The sequence below is a fragment of the Chiloscyllium punctatum genome, chromosome 25 (assembly GCF_047496795.1).
Source record: "Chiloscyllium punctatum isolate Juve2018m chromosome 25, sChiPun1.3, whole genome shotgun sequence".
NCBI classification, from domain to species: domain Eukaryota; kingdom Metazoa; phylum Chordata; class Chondrichthyes; order Orectolobiformes; family Hemiscylliidae; genus Chiloscyllium; species Chiloscyllium punctatum.
The window spans coordinates 27,154,745-27,177,484 of record NC_092763.1 but is presented as its reverse complement, the minus strand read 5'-3'; the positions used below and the strand labels follow the sequence as shown (position 1 = coordinate 27,177,484).

Below are 22,740 nucleotides of genomic sequence, written 5' to 3'. Positions count from 1 at the left end.
CGAGTGTGGCATCAAGGAGCCCTGACAAAACTGGAATCAGTGGGTATTGGTGAGTAATCAATCTTCCGGTTGGAGTCATACCTGCCACATAGGTAAATGTTTGTGGTTCTTAGAGGTCAGTTATTTCAGCTCCAGGATCTTTGCAGGAGTTCCTCAGGCTTTTGAATTTTCAGATTGACACAAGTCTGGGGCAGCTAAGACCTGAACTAAGGCCTCTTTACTCAGAGATAGGGACACTATCACTGCATCTGAAGAGCCCCTAGTAGTTCCTCAATGTGGTGTCCTAGGTCCAACCATCTTCAGCTATTTCATCTATGATCATCCATCCATCATAAGGTCAGATGTTCACTGATGATTGTTAAATGTTGATGGGCCTACCAGGGTAGGTTCTGTCATGTTGTCATGGGATATGAAGGAGATTGGCTGCAAAGCCCTAGCAGGCATCAGGCAGAACCCAGAGTGCACCCTTTGAAGTGTTGACGTGGTGGCCAACTCCATCCAGCTGGAAAACTCTGGTGGTTATTGTCCCACTTCATTTCAGGAAGAGCCACTCATGTCTCATCACCCCTGCTGCTATGTGAAAACTGACTAATTCTGAAGTAGTTAACGCCAAGGTTTACTGAACGTACAGTTAGACAAGCCCACCCAGGATGCTCTTCCTCTCTCCAAAATAGATAACACATTCCTGGAAGCCAATGGCTGCAACATCATGGTTATAGAATTGTGGAGGATGCAACAAACTACCGTGAACTTTGAACTCTGCAATGAGTTGTGCAGGGAATGGCCCAAATCATATTATCCATGCAGTTTGAAAGCAGGCCATTCAGCCCATCAACTCTACACTAACCCTCTGAAGAGCATCCCATCCACACTCCTGATGAGTAGGACCATCGATGTCAAACCTTTCTCCTCGACCTTCACAGAGATTGCCCTCTGTCTGCAGTCAATGCTATATTTCATGGTAACGTTACTAAGACAGACACAGTGCAGTCACAGGCACCAGTACTCAATCAGTAAATCCTGTCACTCGCCTGTTTTTTAAATAAAGGCTTCCAAAACATCACCAAAATGACAGAATAGTACCTCCTTCACCTCTGCACAGGCAGATGGAACACAAACACATCTCACAAGCAAGTCGATGCAAATGTGCACAAAATCCTGGAGCTAATGTTGAATTAGTGGCAGCAGTTATCTAATGCCTTAATAACTTATCCCAAAGTTCCAAGCCTCAGAAGAGGAGACCACACCATTATCCTCTCCAACATGATGTAATAGCAGGAAGGGTAAACACTTAAGAGGAGGTGATGACCTAGTATTGACTACTAATGTGTTCCAGACCTGGGTTCAAATTCTGCCATGGCAGATGATGGAATTTGAATTCAATAAAAATGTGCTTTAAGAATGTAGTGATTATCCACCAGACGGAGAAAATTCAATCTGGGTCACTGATGGCCTTTGGGGATGGAAATCTGCTATTCTTGAAAGGTCTGGTCTGCTTGTGACTCCAGAGCTACAACAATGTGGTTGACTCTTAACTGCTTTCTGGCCTTTTAGAGATGGATGCTAAGTGCTGGTCTAGCCGGCAGCACCAATATCCATGAATGAATTTTAAAAACCCTCTCCAACATACCATGCTGGAAGACAGCAGAAAGCAACATTTTCTTGTTTTTGGTCTTTCTTTTATTCATTCATTGGATGTGGATATTGCTGGCAGGGCCAGCATTTATTGCCCATCTCTTGTGCCTCTGAGCTGTCTTCTTGAACTGCTGCAGTCCCTGTGCTCTGGATTGACCCACAATGCCATTGGGGAGGGAGTTCCAGGATTTTGACCCAGCAACAGTGAAGGAATAGTGATATGTTTCCAAAAGAAGATGGTGAGTGATCTAGAGGGGAACTTGCAAGTGGTGTGTTTCCCTATATCTGCTATTTGCTCATGGACTGCTTCAGTATCTGAGAAGTCTCAAATGGTTCTGAACATTGTGCAATCATCAGTGAACATTTCCACTTCCTGACCTTGTGATGGAGGAAAGGCCATTGATGAAGTAACTGAAGATGGTTGGGAGTAGGACACTACCCTGAGAAATCCAGAGATCTACTGGAGCTGAAATGGCAGACCTCCAACAAGCACAACCATTTCCCTATGTGACAGGTATGATTCCATCCAGCGGAAAGTCTGGCCCCTGATACCCATTGACTCCTGTTTTGCTAGAGCTGTCACTCTACCCTCACCTCTGGAATTCAGCTCTTTTGTCCATGTTTGAACCAAGGCTGTATTGAGGTCAGGAACTGAATGGCCTTGCCAGAACCCAACTGGGCATCAGTGAGCAGGTTATTCATAGAATTCCTACAGTGCAGATCAAGACCAGTTGGCCCATTGAGGCTGCACCAACCCTCTGAACAGCATCTCACTCCACTCACCTTATCTCCACATGGCTAACCCACCTCGTCTGCAGATCCCTGGACACTATGAGGCAATTTCCCATGGTCAATCCATCTAATCATATTTGGACTATGGGAGGAAATTGGAGCACCCAGCTAAAACCCACACAGACCCAGGGAGACCATGCAAATCCACGCAGACAGTCACACAAGGCTGGATTTGAACCCAGGTCCTTGTCATAGTGAAGCAGCTGCACTAACCATTGTGCCACCATCTGAACAGGTGCTGCTTGATAACATGATTACTGACACTTTCCATCACTTTACAGATGATCAAGAGTAGACTGATGGGATGGTAAGTGGCCAAGTTGGATTTGTCCTGCTTTTTATGGACATATTTGGCCAATTTTCCACATTGACAGGTAGAGGTCAGTGTTGTAACTGTACTGGGAAAGCTTGGCAGGGGAGCGGCAAATTCTAGAGCACAAGTCTTCAGTGTCCTAATGCTGGAACGTTGTCGAGGCCCATAGCCTTTGCAAAGTCCAGTGCCTCCAACTATTTCTTGATATTGTGTAGAGTGAATTGAATTGGCTGAAGACTAGTATCTATGATGCTGGGTCCAATGAAGGAGGCTAAGATGGATCATCCACTTGACATTTCTGACTGATGATTGCTGCAAGTGCTTCAGAGTCAAAAAGTGTGGTGTTGGAAAAGCACAGCTGGTCAGGCAGCATCTGAGGAGCAGGAGAGTCGACGTTTCACCCTTTTCCTCTCCTCTTCCCCCTTTGCTACCCTTCTCCTCTGTTTTCCATTTTGCATCTGCTTCACCCACCCCCCACCATCCCCCACATATTTTGTCACATAGCACTGGCTTCAGCCTTGGTCATTCACAGCTCCTAATCTCCGTATAATCTCTCTATGCACTGTCATTATCACCTCTTTACTGCTACCTTTGCTTCTGGAGCCATCCTCAGCCTCGTATAAATACCTCCCTATTTTTCCCTTTTTTTAGCTTTGACAAAGGGTCAGTTAGACTTGAAACGTCAGTTCTTTTCTCTCCTTACAGACGCTGCCAGACCTGCTGAGATTTTCCAGCATTTTCTCTTTTGGTTTCAGATTCCAGTATCTGCAGTAATTTTCTTTTGCTCTTAACTCTTCCCTGACTGGTATTCTCTAACTGGCATCACTGGTATTCCAGAACTCAATCTTCACAAGCATCCTGATTTTAAAAAAACACTTCAATCTGCTTTTCACTTCGCATTTAATCTCAGTCTCTGTCCTCTGTTTAGCAAGCCTCCTACCAATGCAAGCTGTTTCTCATTATTTACACGAATAAAACCCTCACATGATCTGGAATGCCTCAATTAAATCTCCATTGCCATAAGGGAATCAAATAATCACAGGCCAAAGGGGAGAATTTTCTTTCTATCAGAAACACAACTGTCTTCTCCAACATGGTTTGTGAAAACTAGACTCCTTCTAAAGGAAATAATATCCAACAGTTACATTAACCAGAATGTGTCTTTTGTAAAAGACATTCAGAAAATCAATCATTCACCAAAGTTCTGGTGTGGCATTGAACTGCACCTGAATATTTTGTCTCCAACAGTAAACCTTTAAGTCAACCAATCGTCAGTCATTTATAAAGTCAGTGACAAAGGGTGCAGGGGAAGTTGCATTGCGATAAACCTACTCTACTCAGTTGAACACTTGTTTTCAGTGTTTAACAGCTGGAGAAAGGCATAGAGACATAAACCCTTCAGTCCAACTCGTCCATGTTGACCAGATATTGTAAATTAATGTGGTCCCATTTTGCCAGCACCTGGCCCATATCCCTCTAAACCCTTCCTATTCATATATACCCATCCAGATGCCTTTTAGATGTTGTTATTGTACAAGCCTCCACCACTTGCTCTGGCAGCTCATTCCATACACGCACAACCCTCTGTGTGAAAAAGTTGCCTCTTTCCCCTCTTACCTTAAATTTGTGCCCCCGTGGAAAAGACCATGGCTATTTAACCTATCCATGCCCCTCATGACTTTATAAATCTCTGCAAGGTCACCCCTCAGCCTCCGGCATTCCAGGGAAAACAGCCCCAGTCTCTTCAGCTTCTTCCTAAAGCTCAAACTTGCCAACCCCAGCAGCATCCTTGTAAGTCTTTTCTGACTCCTTTCAAGTTTTACAGCATCCTTCCAACAGCAGGGAGACCAGAATTGAATGCAGTATTCCAAAAGTGGCTTAACCTATGTCCTGTACACCCATAACATGACCTTCTAATTCCTAAACTCAATGCACTGATTAATAAAGGCAAGCTTACCAAATGGCTTCTTCACTATCCTATCTAACTGTGATTCCACTTGCAAGGAACTATGAACCTGCACTCCAAGGTCTCTTTTTTAGCAACGTTCTCTAGGACCTTACCATTAAATGTATAAGTCCTCCCCTGATTTGCCTTTCCAAAATACAGCACCTCGCATTTATTCAAATTAAACTCCATCTGCCACTCCTCAGCCTGTTAGCCCATCTGATCAAGATCCTGCTGAATTCTGAGGTAACCTCCCTCACTATCCCCTACCCTTTCAATTTTGGCGTCATCTGCAAATTTACTAACCATACTTCCTACGTTCACATCGAAATCATGCTTGGGGGAAGATGTTGTATAACGTTCAGTTACCGCCTGAAGGGGTTAACTGAAAACACATGATAGGCTCCACCCAGGCAGAAGCTCACCAGTTCACAAGCACCTGTTCTTAGCATCAGCAGTGTGGAGCTAAAATACCAAAGTTGCATTGTGCCTAATGACTCTCGAGACAATTATGTACCTTGAGAGAAATGTCATCTAGCTTTTAAGCAATCTGGACTAAACTGAATGATTCCTGAAGAAGATTGAACCTATCTCCTGCCTAGGGAGTGGTGCGAACATCTTTCTCCACTTGGTATTAGTGACCTGTACTAATATTTGCAAAAACAATTGGTGATAGCAAATCTACACAATAAATCACAGATCGAAACCAATATTAAAACAAACAGCAGCTTTTTCCTATGCTAAATCTTCAGATACAGTCGTAGAGTCATAGAGATGTACAGCATGGAAACAGACCCTTCGGTCCAACCCGTCCATGCCGACCAGATATCCCAACCCAATCTAGTCCCACCTGCCAGCACCCGGCCCATATCCCTCCAAACCCTTCCTATTCATATACCCATCCAAATACCTCTTAAATGTTGCAATTGTACCAGCCTCCACCACATCCTCTGGCAGCTCATTCCATACACGTCCCACCCTCTACGTGAAAAAGTTGCCCCTGAGGTCTCTTTTATATCTTTTCCCTCTCACCCTAAATCTATGCCCTCTATTCTGGACTCACCGATCCTGAGACAGGACTTTGTCTATTTATCCTATCCATGCCCCTCATAATTTTGTAAACCTCTATAAGGTCACCCCTCAGCCTCCGCGCTCCAGGGAAAACAGCCCCAGCCTGTTCAGTCTCTCCCTGTAGCTTAGATCCTCCAACCCTGGCAACATCCTTGTAGATCTTTTCTGAACCCTTTCAAGTTTCACAACATCTTTCCGATAGGAAGGAGACCAGAATAGCACGCAATATTCCAAAAGTGGCCTAACCGATGTCCTGTACAGCCGCAACATGACCTCCCAACTCCTGGACTCAATACTCTGACCAATAAAGGAAAGCATACCAAACGCCTTCATCACTACCTTATCTACCTGCGACTCCACTTTCAAAGAGCTATGAACCTGCACTCCAAGGTCTCTTTGTTCAGCAACACTCCCTAGGACCTTACTATTGAGTGTATAAGTCCTGCTAAGATTTGTTTTCCCAAAATGCAGCACCTCGCATTTATCTGAATTAAACTCCATCTGCCACTTATCAGCCCATTGGCCCATCTGGTCCAGATCCTGTTGTAATCTGAGGTAACCCTCTTCGCACTCCACTACACCTCCAATTTTGATGTCATCTGCAAACTTACTAACTGTACCTCTTATGTTTGCATCCAAACCACTTTGCCAGCCTGGATCAGTGACTCTGGGAGGGGGGCTCAGACATTGACACTTTACCAGGCAACTGTCCTTGCACACACAGTTGGTGCTGAGCTATGCAGTTGGTGGTCTGAGGGTTTGCTCCCAGGCATCATGCCATGGATGTGACACTTTTTTTGAAGGTAAAGCCCTTTTGTCTTGAACCATTGGCAAATGTGAATATTCTGACTGTTTTGTGTAGCGATCTCTACTTATCCTGTGACCCATGGAAGCTCGGCTGGGCTCAGCCTCCCCGAGTCCTACTGGCTCTTGTTGGTCAGACTGTCTCCAACACTGTACGATGCTGCACAGCATTGCTGGGCTTCTCTCATGTACCAACCAGGTCCTTTAATTTGAATACATCCACCTGATTGTCTGCCCTGAGGTTTCTGCTGGCAAAGCTGCCAATTCGAGCCTCCTCCCTGTTAAATCAATTGGTAATTGGCAACAATACAGCATTTATTGACACAGTTGCATATAGTACTGGAGTAATGAGCCAGCTAGTATTGAGTTCAATTCTGAACAAAGAAGTGGGCGCATGAGCTCAATAAATCAGATGATTAGTGGTAGGACCCAGATACAGTAACTGTGAAAATGCTGCATTGTCACAGAACTAACTCCTTCGTCGATGTCCTTTGAGAAGGAGACATTCTGTTCCTAGCAGCTTCAAGCCTACAAATGACTGTGATCCCAGAATAGATGGCTAATGCCAAGGCAATCTATAAATACTGCTCTGTCGTGTCTCTCGATGGAGGTAAATAAAAATAACCCTGATAACATTGTAAATGGTACAGCTACTGAAATATCTCTTGTGTCTCAGGTGCCCACCGCACTTTGGTTAGGGGTTGCATTTCTCTTGAAGATCTTGGTATGGGCAATTCTGGCCTAAGAATTATCAATGTTCCAGGAGTGCTAGATTAAAGAAAAGGAGAACTTTTTCATTTAATTTGCACTCTGTCTCGATGTATTTCTGTTCATTCATCCCTGCACTATCACTGTCAGAAACACAATCAGTCAGATGAGAAATTACTTTCTTTCTACCCTCTCACATGGGGATAAAAGACAACATGGCCCTATTTGAAAAACAGCAGGGAAGTTTTCCCCAGTATGAAGGCAAATATTTCCTTCACAAACAACATTGCCAACAGGGCTGACAGGAAATTAGAATATTTTTTGCTGAGGGAGCTCGCTGTGCAAAGAAAACCTCCCATGTGTTTCATATATTATAATAATATTTACACTTCTGAAATATTTCATTAGCTATGGAACATTGCGAGTTGTCCTCATCAAAATAGACAAGGATAGATATTTTAAAAATCCAATTACTTAAGGTTTTGTGTATTCAGGTTACTATACACCTTTCAGGGTCAGTGTACACCTGTAAGGATCAGTCTATGTAACAGGGTCACTGTTTACCTGTCACAGCAACTGTCTATCTGTCCAGGTCAATGTATACCTGTTAGGGTCAGTGTATAAGAACAAAGAACAAAGAAAATTTACAGCCCAGGAACAGGCCCTTCAGCCCTCCAAGCCTGAGCCGATCCAAATGTACTGTCGAAACCTGTCGGTCAATTCCTAAGCATTTGTATTCCTCTGCTCCCTACCTACTTATGCATCTGTCCAGATGCATCTTAAGTGAATCTACCATGCCTGCCTCTATCACCTCTGCTGGCAACACATTCCAAACACCCACCACCCTCTGTGTAAAGTACTTGCCACGTGTATCCCACTTAAACTTTCCACCTCTCACCTTAAAAGCGTGACCTCTCGTTATTGGATCCTTCACCCTGGGGAAAAAGCTGTCTCTATCCACCCTGTCTATACCCTTCATGATTTTGTAAATTTCAATCAGGTACCCCCTCAATCTCCTTTTTTCTAGTGAAAATAAACCTAACCTACTCAACCTCTCTTCATAGCTAGCATCTTCCATACCAGGCAACATCCTCGTAAACCTTCTCTGCACCCTCTCCAGAGCGTCCACATCCTTTTGGTAATGTGGCGACCAGAATTGTACACAGTATTCTAAATGCGGCCGAACCAATGTCTTGTACAATTTTAACATGACTTGCCAGCTCTTATACTCAATACCCTGTCCAATGAAGGCAAGCATACTATATGCCTTCTTGACCACTCTATCCACATGTGCATCAACCTTCAGGGTACAATGGACCTGCACTCCTAGGTCTCTCTGCCCATCAACTTTTCCCAAGGCTCTTCCATTCATTGTATAATTTGCTCTAGAATTAGACTTGCCTAAATGCATCACTTCGCATTTGTCTGGATTGAAAGCCATTTGTCACTTTTCCGCCCAGCTCTCCAGTCTATCTATATCCTCCTGTATTCTCTGACAGTCCCTTACACTTTCTGCTACTCCGCCAATCTTTATGTCATCTGCAAACTTGCTGATCATACCAACAGTGCCCTCTTCCAGATCATTTATGTATATTACCAACAACAGTGGCCCCAGCACTGATCTCTGTGGAACATCACTGGTCACCTTTCTCCATTTCGAGAAACTCCCTTCAACTACTACTCTCTATCTCCTGTTGCTCAATCAGTTCTTTATCCACCGAGCTAGAACACCCTGCACACCATGTGACTTCACTTTCTCCATTAGTCTACAATGGGGAATCTTATCAAATGCCTTACTAAAGTCCATGTATATGACATCAACAGCCCTTCCTTCATCTAACAGCTTGGTCACTTCCTCGAAGAACTCTACTAAGTTGGTAAGGCATGATCTCCCTCGCACAAAACCAATGTGTATACCTGTCAGGACCACTGTATTCAGGGTCAGTGTATACCTGTCAGGACCACTGTATTCCGGGTCAGTATACACCTGTCGGGGTCACTGTTTATCTGTCCAGGTCAGTATATACCTGTCAGGGTCAGTATATACCTGTCAGGACCACTGTATTCAGGGTCTGTGTACACCAGTCAGGGCCACTGTCTATCTGTCCAGGTCAGATATACCTCTCAGGGTCAGTGTATATCTGTCAGGAACACTGTATTCACGGTCAGTGTACACCTGTCAGGGTCAGTGTATATCTGTCAGGAACACTGTATTCAGGGTCAGTGTATTCTGGATTGACTCTCTTCAGTGGAACTGCAGTTCTACCTGGTCAGTTTTGCTCAAATCAGATTGTAAATCAAACCTTTAACTGAGTGAACACTGAGCAAGGTTTTATAGTCCAGGGTGTCAAAAATATGACTGGAGCAGGGAAATTAAATCAGGAAAATGTCCCCTGTGACTCGAGAATTGGAATTTGAGAGCTCATCGCTTGTAGGACGACAAGGAAGATGACAGTGATGTTAAGTTCCAGAATCTGGAATTATTGAGAGAGAATGAGCTAGATCTGACAGGTCTTCATTCATTCTGGTTGATTTGGACTTCAGCAATTTAATTCAAAAACTTGTTGAAACTCATAACATGCACACTCGTAATATGATCACAATCGTACAGATTACCGGCACCAAGTGGTTTGGCTAGGTCTTTTTAACAAAGAACATGTTAATCAATTTTCAAACCTTCATGTCTTCTTTTTGTTCAACAGGAGACTACACTTTGATGATAGTTTACTTTGATTTAAGTCGCAGAATGGGATATTTTGCAATACAGACCTATATCCCCTGTATACTGACTGTAGTCCTATCATGGGTCTCATTTTGGATCAAGAGAGATTCAACTCCTGCCAGAACCACACTCGGTAAGCATAAGGCATTGAGAAGGAAATGGTAATCATAAAGGAGGGTATTGACCTGGTGGGTGTCAGCAAGGGAGAAACCCTTCCATTAGTACATGATGTTAAAGAGTTTTTTTGTTCTGATGGATTGGCAACCAGCCTTAATTTCTAAGAGTTTCTGACAATTTCATGTTGACATTCATCCTTCTAATTAGGAGTGCAATAAATGTGACAATTATTTTAATGTAAGGCCATGTAAAGGATTAATCAAATTGGTTGTGAGGTTATACAATTATTGGAACTCTTTCAAAGTGTATTAATGTCTTGGCAGAGCAGCCTGACCTTCCAAGGAGTTTGATCAGCAAGGATCAAGGACTTTATTGCACATTTCCATTTGCCCTTGCGAAGGTGGTGGTAATCTGAATTCTTGAACCGTGGCATTGTATGTGGTATAGGGACACTCACAATGCTGTTGGACACAGAGTTCCAAGCTTTTGACTCTGGACTTCAACACTGAAGGAACGGTGATGTATTTCCAAGCCAGGATGATGAGTGGCTTGGAGGGGAACTTCAAAAGTTACTGATGGATCAGTGTTGGAGCTGCAGTTCTTCACAATAAGTCCAGCTGATTTCGATATTGGTTCAGAAACAAAATTCTCTAAGTTTTCAGAAGTTACCAAGCCAGAAGAGACTGAAAGGAGCTGGGCACAAATTCACCGAATACAGAAAGACCTGGATTGGCTATGAATCTGAGCTAATAACAAAGAGAGATGTGGGTTTAATGTGGACAAATGTGAAAAGATAATAAACAGCAAACAGAGCAAAGTAGATGATGCAACACTAGAGATGGTTTTGGAATACTGCTGGATAGATAAAGGGAGTCAGCAGAGGATTTGTGTAGCTAAAGTATAGAGATTGATAGGAACTTGGGCTCTTTAGCTGGAAGAATAGAGAGCAGTGCAATAGTCTGATCCTTAATGGGGCAATGTGTACCATTCTAGGCAATATACTCTTGACAAAGGGGAGTATGCAGAGAAGGATAACCATTCTTGGTCAAGAATAGAACAGCTCAGGGTTGAGTGTCAGTGGACATTTAGAGAGCTCCCACTTCTGAATCCACATGTTATCATTTCAAATGCCTGCTCATGGAGACTGAGCACAAAATCCAGGCGATTCGTTACCTTTCTGCTGAAAAACACAATCAAGTTCCTCTCAGATAAATAGTTGGAAAAGATCTCATGGAACTACTTTGAGAAAGAACAGGAAAGTTACCTGTCTGTCCTGGCCAATAATGATCTAGGAGAAAGTGAGCACAGCAGATGCTGGAGATCAGAGTCAGAAGATATGGTGCTGGAAAAGCACAGCAGGTCAGGCAACATCCAAGGAGCAGGAGAGTCAATGTTTTAAGCATAAGCTCTTCATCAGGAATGTGGGGGAAGCCCAAGGGGGTTGAGAGATAAATGGAAGGGGGTGGGGCTGGGGGGGAGGTGGCTGAGAATATGATAGGTAGATGAAGGTGGGGGGGGTGATGTTGATAGGTTGGAGTGGAGGGTGGAGCAGATAGGTGGGAAGTAAAATGGACAGATGGGACAGTTCAAGAGGGCAGTGCCAAGTTGGAAGGTTGGATCTGTGATAAGTTGAAGGGAGGGGAGATGAGGAAACTGGTGGAATCAACATTGATCCCATGTGGTTGGAGTGTCTCAAGGTGCGTTGAGGCGTGCTTCCTTCAGGCGTCAGGTGGCAGTGGAGGAGGTACAGGACTTGCACGTCCTTGGCGGAATGGGAGGAGGTGTTAAAGTGTTCGGCCACAGGCCGGTGGGGTTGTTTCATGCATGTGTCTAAGAGATGTTCTCTGAAACTTCCTCAAGTTGGCTGGAAGCTGATTGTGACCTATGTAACCTGAAGGTACGGGTCGGAGATTGTGTAGGTACGGGTCGGAGATTGTGTAGGTACGGGTCGGAGATTGTGTAGGTACGGGTTGGAGATTGTGTAGGTACAGGTCGGAGATTGTGTAGGTAAGGGTCGGAGATTGTGTAGATATGGCTCAACTTCACATTTCGGTCAAGGGTAGAATCAAGTTTTGTTATAAATATTTAACAAAATGTTGTGTCTCTGGTTATTTTGCTTCCTCATTGAAAGTACAAAACTTGGGGTGCAAGTTCAGTAAAACATAGTGTAACTGTCTGGATTACCTTTGCTATTATGTGTCAGATTCCATTGGTGAACCCATTCAAAACATTATATGTATGATCTAATGAAGATGTTTATTCCATAGTTTTCCAAGAGGTGGGTTAAAAGATGGGATAGGAATGCTTGTTGAATCCCGATGTACCACATTACTAAAGTTTGCTCATGTAACATCTTGTCAACAGTGAGCCTGATTTATGTGGCTGTGTTTCCGCACAGCTTCAGCAAATATTTAAATAGACTATTACCACAGGTCCCTGAATGATTAATGACCCAGTGGTGCACTGAGTGTATTAGTCAAATACACCACCTTCTCACTTGACTTTATAAAAGTTTTGGCTGGTCTTACTTGTTCACTGTTGTTTATACCTGAAACCCACTAAGTTCAGGTTATGTTTGATTTAAGTGCATATATTTTCCAATTTGAATCATCTATCTGAACTCTGTCATCAGTGTACAATGTTTAAAAGCAAACAGAATTGAATCAATATCAAATGGGGTTAGACTGTCAATAATTTACTCATCAATGCTTTATTTGGCTGAGATTTCAGTTATTCTTCAGGTCTTTTGGCTTTTCTTGTTGGGAATGTGGTACTTTTGGATTTTCCTATCCCTTTTGTGAACTCTCATTTCTGGCCTCCTTTAAACGGTGTTGACATTCCAGGCTTTTTTCTCTGACAATTGCACTGGATACATTTCAATTGAAAACCTCCACAGATGCTGAATGTATAGAGCAAGTCCTGGACAATATCCAAACTTGGGCCAATGAGTGGCAAGTAATGTTCACATCAAATAAATGTGTGATAATGAGCATCTCCAACAATGGAGATTTTAATTAGCTCTCTGTGACTTTCAATGGCATACCATTGGTATACCAATGGCATACCAAATCCCTTATTTTCTGTTGACCAGAAACTGAATTGGACCAGCCACATAAACACTGTGTCTACAAGAGCAGGTCACAGGCTGGGAATCCTACAGTGAGTAACTCACCACCTGACTCACCATATTCTGTTTGCAAGGCCCAAGTCAGAAGTGTGACGGAATACTCCCCATCTGCCTGGATGGGTGCAGCTCCAACAATACTTAAGAAGCTTAACACCAGCCAGGACAAAGCAGCCTGCTGAATAGGTACCACATTCACAAACATTCACTCTCTCCATTAGTGAATACTCACAGCTGTGTACCATCTACAAAGATGCTCTGTAGCAACTCCCAAACCATTGTTTGAGTGAGCCTTCATATCAATGAGAACTAAAGGACAAGAACAACAATAGTGTGATTACATCACCACCTGCAAGTTCCCCTCCAAATGCATGCATCATCCTAACTTGGTAATCTCATTCTCACTGAGTCACAATGCTGAAACTATCTGGCTTATAACACATAGAGTGTAGTCGTTCAAGAAGGCCCAATACTATCTTCTCAAGAGTACCTGAGAAAATATAAAACTAATGCCCTTCTGTTAGCTATAGCCATATTATGACAATGCCTATGGATATGAAATCTCTCCATCAGTTCATTAACAACTTGTGCTTTAAGCACTGCAGGTGGCAGGAAATGCCCCGTTCAAACCATACCCTAGCTATTTCAAATAAAACATCAAGCTATTGTTTCAGTGTTCTGATTCTGCCTTTACTGATATTCACAGATAGATGTCAATGTACAGAAAAGTTAATTGTTCAACTCTACTGAAACTGTCTTCACTGACCTTCCATTTCATTCCTCATGGAAAATTCCCTGATATGAATGAACACAACTACAGGGAAGCTGCTTGGAACAGTATGACATTATATTAATCAATGTATGGAAGTCCAAAAGAATCAAAGGGTAGCTCTCTGGAATTAGGTGTCTCACTTGAAGAAGCATACACAAAGATATCACAATGTTCTCTTCTTATCCATACCCCAAGACTCATTCATACCCCAAGACTCATCCTGTCTGACTCTCCCCCCACAATCTCCCCTGTCTGAGACTCAACCCACAGTCTCCCCCTGTCTGAGACTCAACCCACAATCTCCCCCATCTGAGACTCTACCCACAGTTTCCCCCCGTCTGAGATTCCACCTACAGTCTCCCCTGTCTGACTCTCCACCTACAATCTCCCCCTTTCTGAGACTTCAGTTACAGTGTCCCCCGTCTGAGACTCAACCCACAGTCTCCTTTACTGCAGAAGAGTGACCGGATCCGAACCGTTAACTCTGATTTCTCTTCACAGATGCTGCCAGACCTGCTGAGCTTTTCCAGCAATTTCTATTTCTGTTTCTCCTTTACATGTTTTATACAGTTTTTTTGTAGTGTCTCCAAGCTGAGCATCCTGTTCCTATGGTCTCAGGGCTGCAGGATTTACAAGGTTGCCTCTCCTCTGGATCCCTAGCATCCCTATCCCAGAATAATAAACACTATTCTTTAGTGTAGTGTCTGTGACCCACTCCTTTACCAACTCTTATCTACTCCAATCTCTGCTCTGCTCTGCTGTTGCCAGAGTCATATCTTTGCCATCATTGGCATATTGTATTTGACTACACTGTGAGACCCCAGTGGAAGGGGTTGAGCTGCATAAGGACCCTGGCTTAGTCCTGGACCTGTTCACCAAGAACTGCTTTCACTGTGGTCATTCAAAGTCTACCATTTGACTAATGTGACAGGAACTTGTTAGTGACTTCCTCTGTCTCCCATTCCTTGATCCGAAAGTCATCTCCTGGCAGATTGAGCTTAGGAAGGTTGTTCTCTATCAGGCACCATAATGGAAGGTGGGTTGGTCAAGGCATGATGAGGCAAAGTACGATGGTTCCAACTAGAATGTGGATCTTCCCAGTGGATGGGTGATGTATGTGGGACTAATGCTTTTGAGAACAGGCAACCAGGGGATTGGTGTAAAACCTTCCTGAAAAGGCTAGCTCTTTAAAAAGTCTGTTTTGTCTTTCATTTTTTAGGGATCACCACGGTGCTGACCATGACCACACTGAGCACTATTTCCAGGAAAGCATTGCCGAAGGTCTCCTATATTACTGCCATGGACCTCTTCGTGTCCGTCTGTTTCATCTTTGTCTTCGCGGCACTCATGGAGTACGCCACCCTCAACTATCTCGTAGGGACCAAGAGACCCAACCCCACAAAACGCAAACTCAAACCTGTACGTTCCTATTGATCTGCCGTCTGATTTCTTCATCATCCCCAAACAGCGTATTGTTGCCAAATCATTTCTGTCAGCAAGTGGATTGATAGATCTGTACTTGAAGAACGCTTATGAATTGTGAGTGACCAAGTTGGCGTTGGTTGGCTTGGGAGTGGAAGATTCTGTGGCTGCAGACAGAACGTATTCTAGTATGCACACACTTAGACTTTGATTAACACATATGTGGATACACACACACGCAACTCACACTGAATTGGCTTTCACTGTCCTTTCAGGCAGCCAAAAAACTCCTCATTCCCATTTTTCTTTTTTTTTGACAATTATCTTAATGTGGTGTCCTTTTCTTATTTGCACTCCTATCATTCAAATCAGTTCCTCACTATTCAGTCTGTCCAGTCAGCTATCAAATCCCCTCCATTTATCCCGGCTGTAAGGAGTACATGCAGCTTCTCTAGTCTCTCCACATCACGTAAATCCCTCAGCTCAGTAAACCTCTTCTAGCACTTTCTAATGTGTTCTATCAAGACTTCAACACTTTACTGCAGCTGAGAGTAAAGGTAAAGTTGCCATAGTCTTACCAGAGCATAGGGCCGCTTTCTCATTGGAGAGTGATAACTGGTGGTGGCTTAACCTGAGGCAATGGAAGAGATTGAGATTGAGAGAGAGAGATTTTCATAGTAATCTGAGCTGGTCCAGGAATTGAACCCACACTCTTGGCATTACTCAGCATGGCAATCAGCTTTTTGAGATAATCAGCTGAGGTTTTACATAAGATCATTCATTTAACACTCTGCTAATAACACCAAAGATCCTATAGGCCTTTTAAACAAGCTTCTCACCTTGTGCACCTTGTTTATGTGGTCTCCCAGTCTCTCTGTTCTGTTACCTCTTACAGTTATATTCTTCCATTTATATATGCATCACCTCATATTTCTGTATGTTAAATTTAGATGTTTTTTAATATCTGTTAGTTTTTTAATATCTGTAGTTTGTATCGTCTGCAAATTTGTGCCTGTACTTCCAATACCCAGGCCATTTAAAATACATCAAAATGAATAACTGAACTTGGTGCAGACTCCTGAGGGAGATCACCATATACAAAGGAACTCGATTATCTGGCATTCGATTATCCAAATATCGGATTAGTACTTCCCTCTTGTGTTCGAAATAGCCTTTCACCACTACTCCTATAAAAGGAGAATGGGTCCCGAAAAAGAGTAATGCAAGAATGTTAACTCTGTTTGTTTCTCACAGATGCTGAGTTTCTCCAGCATTCTCTGTGTTTGCTTCCCCACTTCTTTCCGTTTTCTGTCTCGTAGATAAATATATATTCATGTAGCCACTGTGCCTTTGAAACCTCGTACTTCAATTTTGCTAACAGGTTTATTCCGTGGCACTTACTGAAACATTTATTGAAAATCCACAAGTACAACATGAACCACAATACATTTATCAACCATCTGGTGACTTTATTAAAGAACTCAATCATGTTTGTCAAACACCACTTACCCTTAACTAACCCATTCTCACCATCATTTATTAATCTGTAGCTTTCTAGGAACAGTTAAATTTGTCTCAGATTATCGCCCTTTATCCACATTTTGACCATTTGATCAGTCGTTGCTACAATTAACCCTCCTATTTTTCAACAGGGATGAAGTGTTAGCAGTCCTACACTCCTCTTTCACTGCACACTTGCATTTTTATGCATGGGATGTGGCCACTGCCAACAAGGTTAGCATTCACTCCCAATCCCCAATTACCCTGAGGAAGCAAGGGTGAGCCACCTCCTTGAACAACTACAGGATGTACAACAATTCTTTTCCAAGGTAGTTTATTAAAAATTAATGGTGTGCTAGGCCATTTGAGAGGCTAGATTCTGGATTAGTGGTGCTGGAAGAGTGGGGGAGGGAATGAGTTGATAGGTCATCCTCTCCCCCACTCGCCTATTGTACTCTATGCTACTTTCTCCCCACCCCCACCCTCCTCTAGCTTATCTCTCCACCTTTCAAGCTCACTGCCTTTATACCTGATGAAGGGCTTTTGCCTGAAACGTCAATTTTACTGCTCCTCGGATGCTGCCTGAACTGCTGCACTCTTCCAGCACCACTAATCCAGAATCTGGTTTCCAGCATTTGCAGTCATTGTTTTTACCCATTTGAGAGGCTAGTTAAGGGTCAGCCATGTAACTGCAGATTGGGGTCACGTGGAGATCTGACGTGGAGCATCTGTGCATGCTCTTCCTTCTCTCATGAGCCATGGAATGTGTTTGGATGAGACAGAGCTCTTCGACTCTGAGCGTACAGGATTTTTTACGTTCCAGCTCTTTGTCTATTTTTATCCATCAGTTTCTATTTTAGTGGCTCCTTTACTGTGAGACAAGCAACCTCTTCCTGCCTAGCGACATCGGATGGAGGGCATTCATACGCTTCAGGCAACGTCCACTTCCACATTCTCATCACTCTTTTGCCCCATATTTCTTTACTAATTATATGTTTTTTAAAAGATTTCCATGTCACTAATCATTCATTCTCATCGGTTTTCTTTGTACTCTTTTCCCCTTTACAGCTGTGTCCTGTCCTTCCTATACCTTGCTTGATCAGTCTACTTTTGGGTGTCAAAGAATAAAGGTTATCTCAGTAGAAAGGAGTCTGGAAAGCAAGGGTCAGATTGAATTGTTGGACGTATGTCAGGACCAACAATGTTAAAGATCAGCAAGGTCACCAATGTGTGGCACTGCAGGAGATGGGGGCGATACTAAATGAAAATTGTGCATCAGTAGTTACTGTGGAGAAGGATATGGAAGGTAGAGAATGGATGTAAATAGTGACATCTTAAAAAATGTCCATATTAGAGGGGAGAAGGTGCTGGAGTCTTAAAATGCACAAAGGTGGATAAATCCCCAGAAGCTGATCAGATGTGTTTTAGAACTCTGTAGGAAGCTAGGGAAGTGATTGCAGGGCCCATGGCTGAGATATTTGTGTCATCAATAGCCACAGGTGAGGTGCTAGAAGACTGGATGTTGGTTAAAATGGCTACTTAAGAAAGGTGGTAAAGACAAGCCAGGTAACTATAGACCAGTAACCAGTAATCAGTGGTGGGCAAGTTGTTGGAGAGAATCCTGAAGGACAGAAATTGTGTGTATTTGGAAAGACAGGGACTGATTCGGGATAGTCAACATGACGTTTTGCATAGGAAATTGTGTTTCACTAATTTGACTGAGTTTTTTTGAAGAAGTAATGAAGAGGATTGATGACGACAGAGCTGTGGAGACATTCAACAAGGTTACAAATCACACAATACCAGGTTATAGTCCAGCAGGTTTATTTGGAAGTACTAACTTTCGGAGCGCTGCTCCTTCATCAGGTGTTTGTGGAGCATAAGACACATAATTTATAGCAAAAGATTACAGTGTCTTGCAACTGAAATGATGTATTGAACAAATCTGGATTGTGAAGTCTTTCATCTTTTAGAATGGATTTGCTGGTTTTGGTTCATTAATACGTAAATCCCAGAACTTCTTTTAAGTCACATTCACGAGATAACTTAAGGTTTTATAAAAACACCATATTTTGTTAATTCCACTTTGGAAACAGAACCAGTGTGAGTCAAGATTGGGATATAGACAGACTCTGACCTCACATCTTTAATGCATTGTCTGAGCTTTTTTTATAAAACCTTAAGTTATCTCAACAATGTGACTTAAAAGAAACCAAAAGAGAAAATGCTGGAACATCTCAGCAGGTCTGGCAGCATCTGTAAGGAGAGAAAAGAGCTGACGTTTCGAGTCTAACTGACCCTTTGTCAAAGCCCTTGGTCTCCCTACTATTCACAAAAGATTTACAAGGGTGTTGACAGGATTGAAAGGTTCGAGCTAGAGGGAGAAACTGAATAGGCTAGGGCTGTTTTCCCTGAAGCATCATAGGCTGAGGGGTGACCTTATAGAGATTTGTAAAATCATGAGAGACATGGATAGGGTGATGAGCCATGGTCGTTTGCATGGTGTGGAGAAGTTCAAAACTAGAAGGCATAAGATTAAGATGAGAGGGGAAAGTTATAAAAGGGACCTAAGGGGGATCTTTTTCACGCAGAGGGTGGTGCATGTATAGAATGAGCTGCCAGAGGAAGTGGTGGAGGCTGGTACAACTTCAACAGTTAAAAGGCATCTGGATGGGTATATGAACAGGAAGGGTTTGGAGGGATATGGGCCAAATGCTTTCAAATGGGATTGGATTTATTTAGGATATCTGGTCGGCATGGACGAGTTGGACCGAAGGGTCTGTTTCCGTATTGTACCAGTCTTTCACTCTATAAGGAAAAGAATGGGGCAGTTTCTGCGAAGACAATATTGGAGGTTAGAAACTAAATAAACAGGATCTCAGGGACAATCGTCTTGGGATTATGAGTGAGCCACCTGGGAGTGGAGGTAAGCAGATCAGTAAGCTGAATGTGTGGCTGAAAAACCAGTGTGAGCAAGAAAGGAGTTAACTTCATAGGACACTAGCACTCAACTCTTGTAATTAAATAGGTTCTACATGGACCAGACTAGGACACATGTCTGAGCAGACAGAATAAATAGGGCAGTAGTTAAAACTAATAAGAATTGGAGATGGGGTAAGGGATTTTTGTAAAGTAACATCAACATGAAGATAATATTGATGGTCAGGTAACGGAAAAGAAATTAACCTATGAGATCAGGGAACAGGTACAATTATGGAACATAGCTAGACCTCAAATTATCAATAGTGTGGAACAATTAATAAACAATGAAATAAATTGCATTGCCTTGGAAACAAAACAGGGGAACTCAAGGCAATAATTCACAGTGAAGAGCCAGATTTCCTCGTGAACCATGGTTACATGAAGAGCAGGAATGGATATTAAATATTGCTGCATGTAACATGTTTAGAAAGCTTAGTGAAAGGCAAAAGGTGAGGTGGCTATACTAAGTAGAAATAACATTATAGAAAGGGGCTTAGCTGATATTAAGATTTGCACAGAAGGTTTGTAGAATGCAATGAGGGATAAGATACAATCCAAAGCAGAACATTAATTTGGAGCTTTAGTAATAGTTCTCTGTTTTGCTGTAAGTCGTGGGGTTCATGTTTTGTAAATGTAGAATTTTGAATACAGAGCAGCCTTCACTTGAGAGGAAAAGCTACTAAAGTATAAAGAAACTGGCCACAGATGAAATCAAGCATGAGACACACAGTAGCATTCACAAGACAGGCAACATTGGGTGGAAGAATAGTCCCGATAGCACATTTCTTTGTGAATGTATGTGCAGATAATGGAGTTAGGCAAAGCAACACGTAATTTGACTATCTTTTTAAGCTGCTAATGGTTTAATTCTATACATTACCTAATAGGGAATGTGGAGGGGGAAACTATGTAGAAAATGTCAGCAGATAGGCAAAAGAAGTCCTCTTAATAATTATGGGAGATTTCAACTACATACAAACAAACTGGCAAGAAGTGAGAGGGAAAGGGGAAGCAGGAATAAAATTAGTGTGTTCAATTTTATAGTATGGTGGTAGTGCCCTACCTCAGGACCAGATGGCGCAGGATCATGTCTTGTTCAAGAGGCATATCAACACATCAAAATGGTTGGTAAAGATTAGCTGTAAGAATCTTGGAAAGTAAGTATAGGGACTACCTCAGCAATAATGATCATATTATAACAAAGAGTAAAATGAAATGTGAATAAGTAATGTAAAGACCAAAGTGATAGATTGGGATAAAGGAGGGATGGGAATTGGACTAGTGAAAGTGAGCAGGAGACAAAGAGATGAATCAGCAAGCAGACAAATTTAAGATAAGCAACAGTATGCAGAAGAAATATATTCTTAAAAAAGAACAATTATATAAATGACTTGGATGTGAGCGTAAGAGGTGTAGTTAGTAAGTTTGCAGATGACACCAAAATTGGAGGTGTAGTGGCCAGCAAAGAAGGTTACCTCAGATTACAACAGGATCTTGATCAGATGGGTGAATAGACTGAGAAGTGGTAGATGGAGTTTAATTTAGATAAATGTGAGGAGCTGCATTTTGGAAAAGGAAATCTTAGCAGGACTTATACACTTAGTGGTAAGGTCCTAGGGAGTGTTGCTGAACAAAGAGACCTTGGAGTGCAGGTTCATAGCTCCTTGAAAGTGGAGTCACGGGTAGATAGGATAGTGAGGAAGATGTTTGATATGCTTTCCTTTATTGGTCAGAGTATTGAGTACAGGAGTTGGGAGGTTATGTTGCGGCTGTGCAGGACATTGGTTAGGTTACTATTGGAATATTGCATGCAGTTCTGGTCTCTTTCCTATCGGAAAGATGTTGTGAAACTTGAAAAGGTTCAAAAAGGATTTACAAGGACGTTGCTTGGGTTGGAGCATTCGAGCTATGGGGAGAAGTTGAGTAGGCTCAGGTTGTTTTCCCTGGAGCATAGGAGGCTAAGAGGTAATCTTATAGAGGTTTGTACAATCATGGATAGGATAAATAGAGAAAGTCTTTTCCATGGGGTTGGGGGAGTCCAGAACTAGAGGGTATAGGTTTAGGGTGAGAGGGGAAAGATATAAAAGAGACCTAGGGGGCATCTTTTTCAGGCAGAGGGTGGTACGTGTATGAAATGAGCTGTCAGAGGATGTGGTGGAGGCTGGTACAATTGCAACATTTAAGAGGCATTTGGATGGGTATATGAATAGGAAGGGTTTGGAGGCATATGAGCCGGGCGCTGGCAGGTGGGACTAGATTGGGTTGGGATATCTGGTTGGCATGGACAACTATATGACTCTGTAACTAGCTAATAATGAATTGAATCGATGGCCTGTTTATTGCTGGACTGTTAGTCTGGGTAATGTTCTTGGGGGAATCCCACCAGAGCTGATGGTAGAATTTGAATTGAATTAAAAATCGAGAATTAAGAGTGCAATGATGATGCGGGAGGGGCTCTGGTTGGAATGCTTTTCAGGACATTGGTGTGGACTTAATGGGCCAAATGTCCTGCTCCCACACTGTAGGGATTCTATGGAATTATTATCGATTGTCAGAAATGCCCATCTGGCTCACTAATGTCCTTTTGGGAAGGAAATTACCGTCCTTACCTGATCTGTGACTCCAGACCCACAGTGATGTGGTTGACTCTTAACTGCCCTCTGGGCAATTAGGGATGGGCAATAAATGTTGGCCTAGCCAGTGACACCCTCATCCCATGAATGAAATTTTTTTTAAAACTACAAATGACTTCAAAGAGAAGTGTAAAACATATAACTAGCACAAAAAGTATACACCAAATACATGGACAATAAAAGTGCAGGTGACAAAATGA

The 22,740-nt window shown here is 42.7% G+C and overlaps 1 protein-coding gene across 2 annotated transcripts in view; it reads left to right on the top strand.

The window, feature by feature from the left end:
* LOC140495784 (gamma-aminobutyric acid receptor subunit gamma-4-like) overlaps positions 1–22,740 on the top strand; it is a 219,869-nt gene that overhangs the window by 184,330 nt on the left and 12,799 nt on the right. For both annotated transcript variants that reach the window (XM_072594887.1, XM_072594886.1), the window contains exons 7-8: positions 9,971–10,123; positions 15,223–15,422. In XM_072594887.1, the coding sequence (XP_072450988.1) occupies positions 9,971–10,123; positions 15,223–15,422 (353 nt within the window). The remainder of the gene's footprint in view (positions 1–9,970; positions 10,124–15,222; positions 15,423–22,740) is intronic.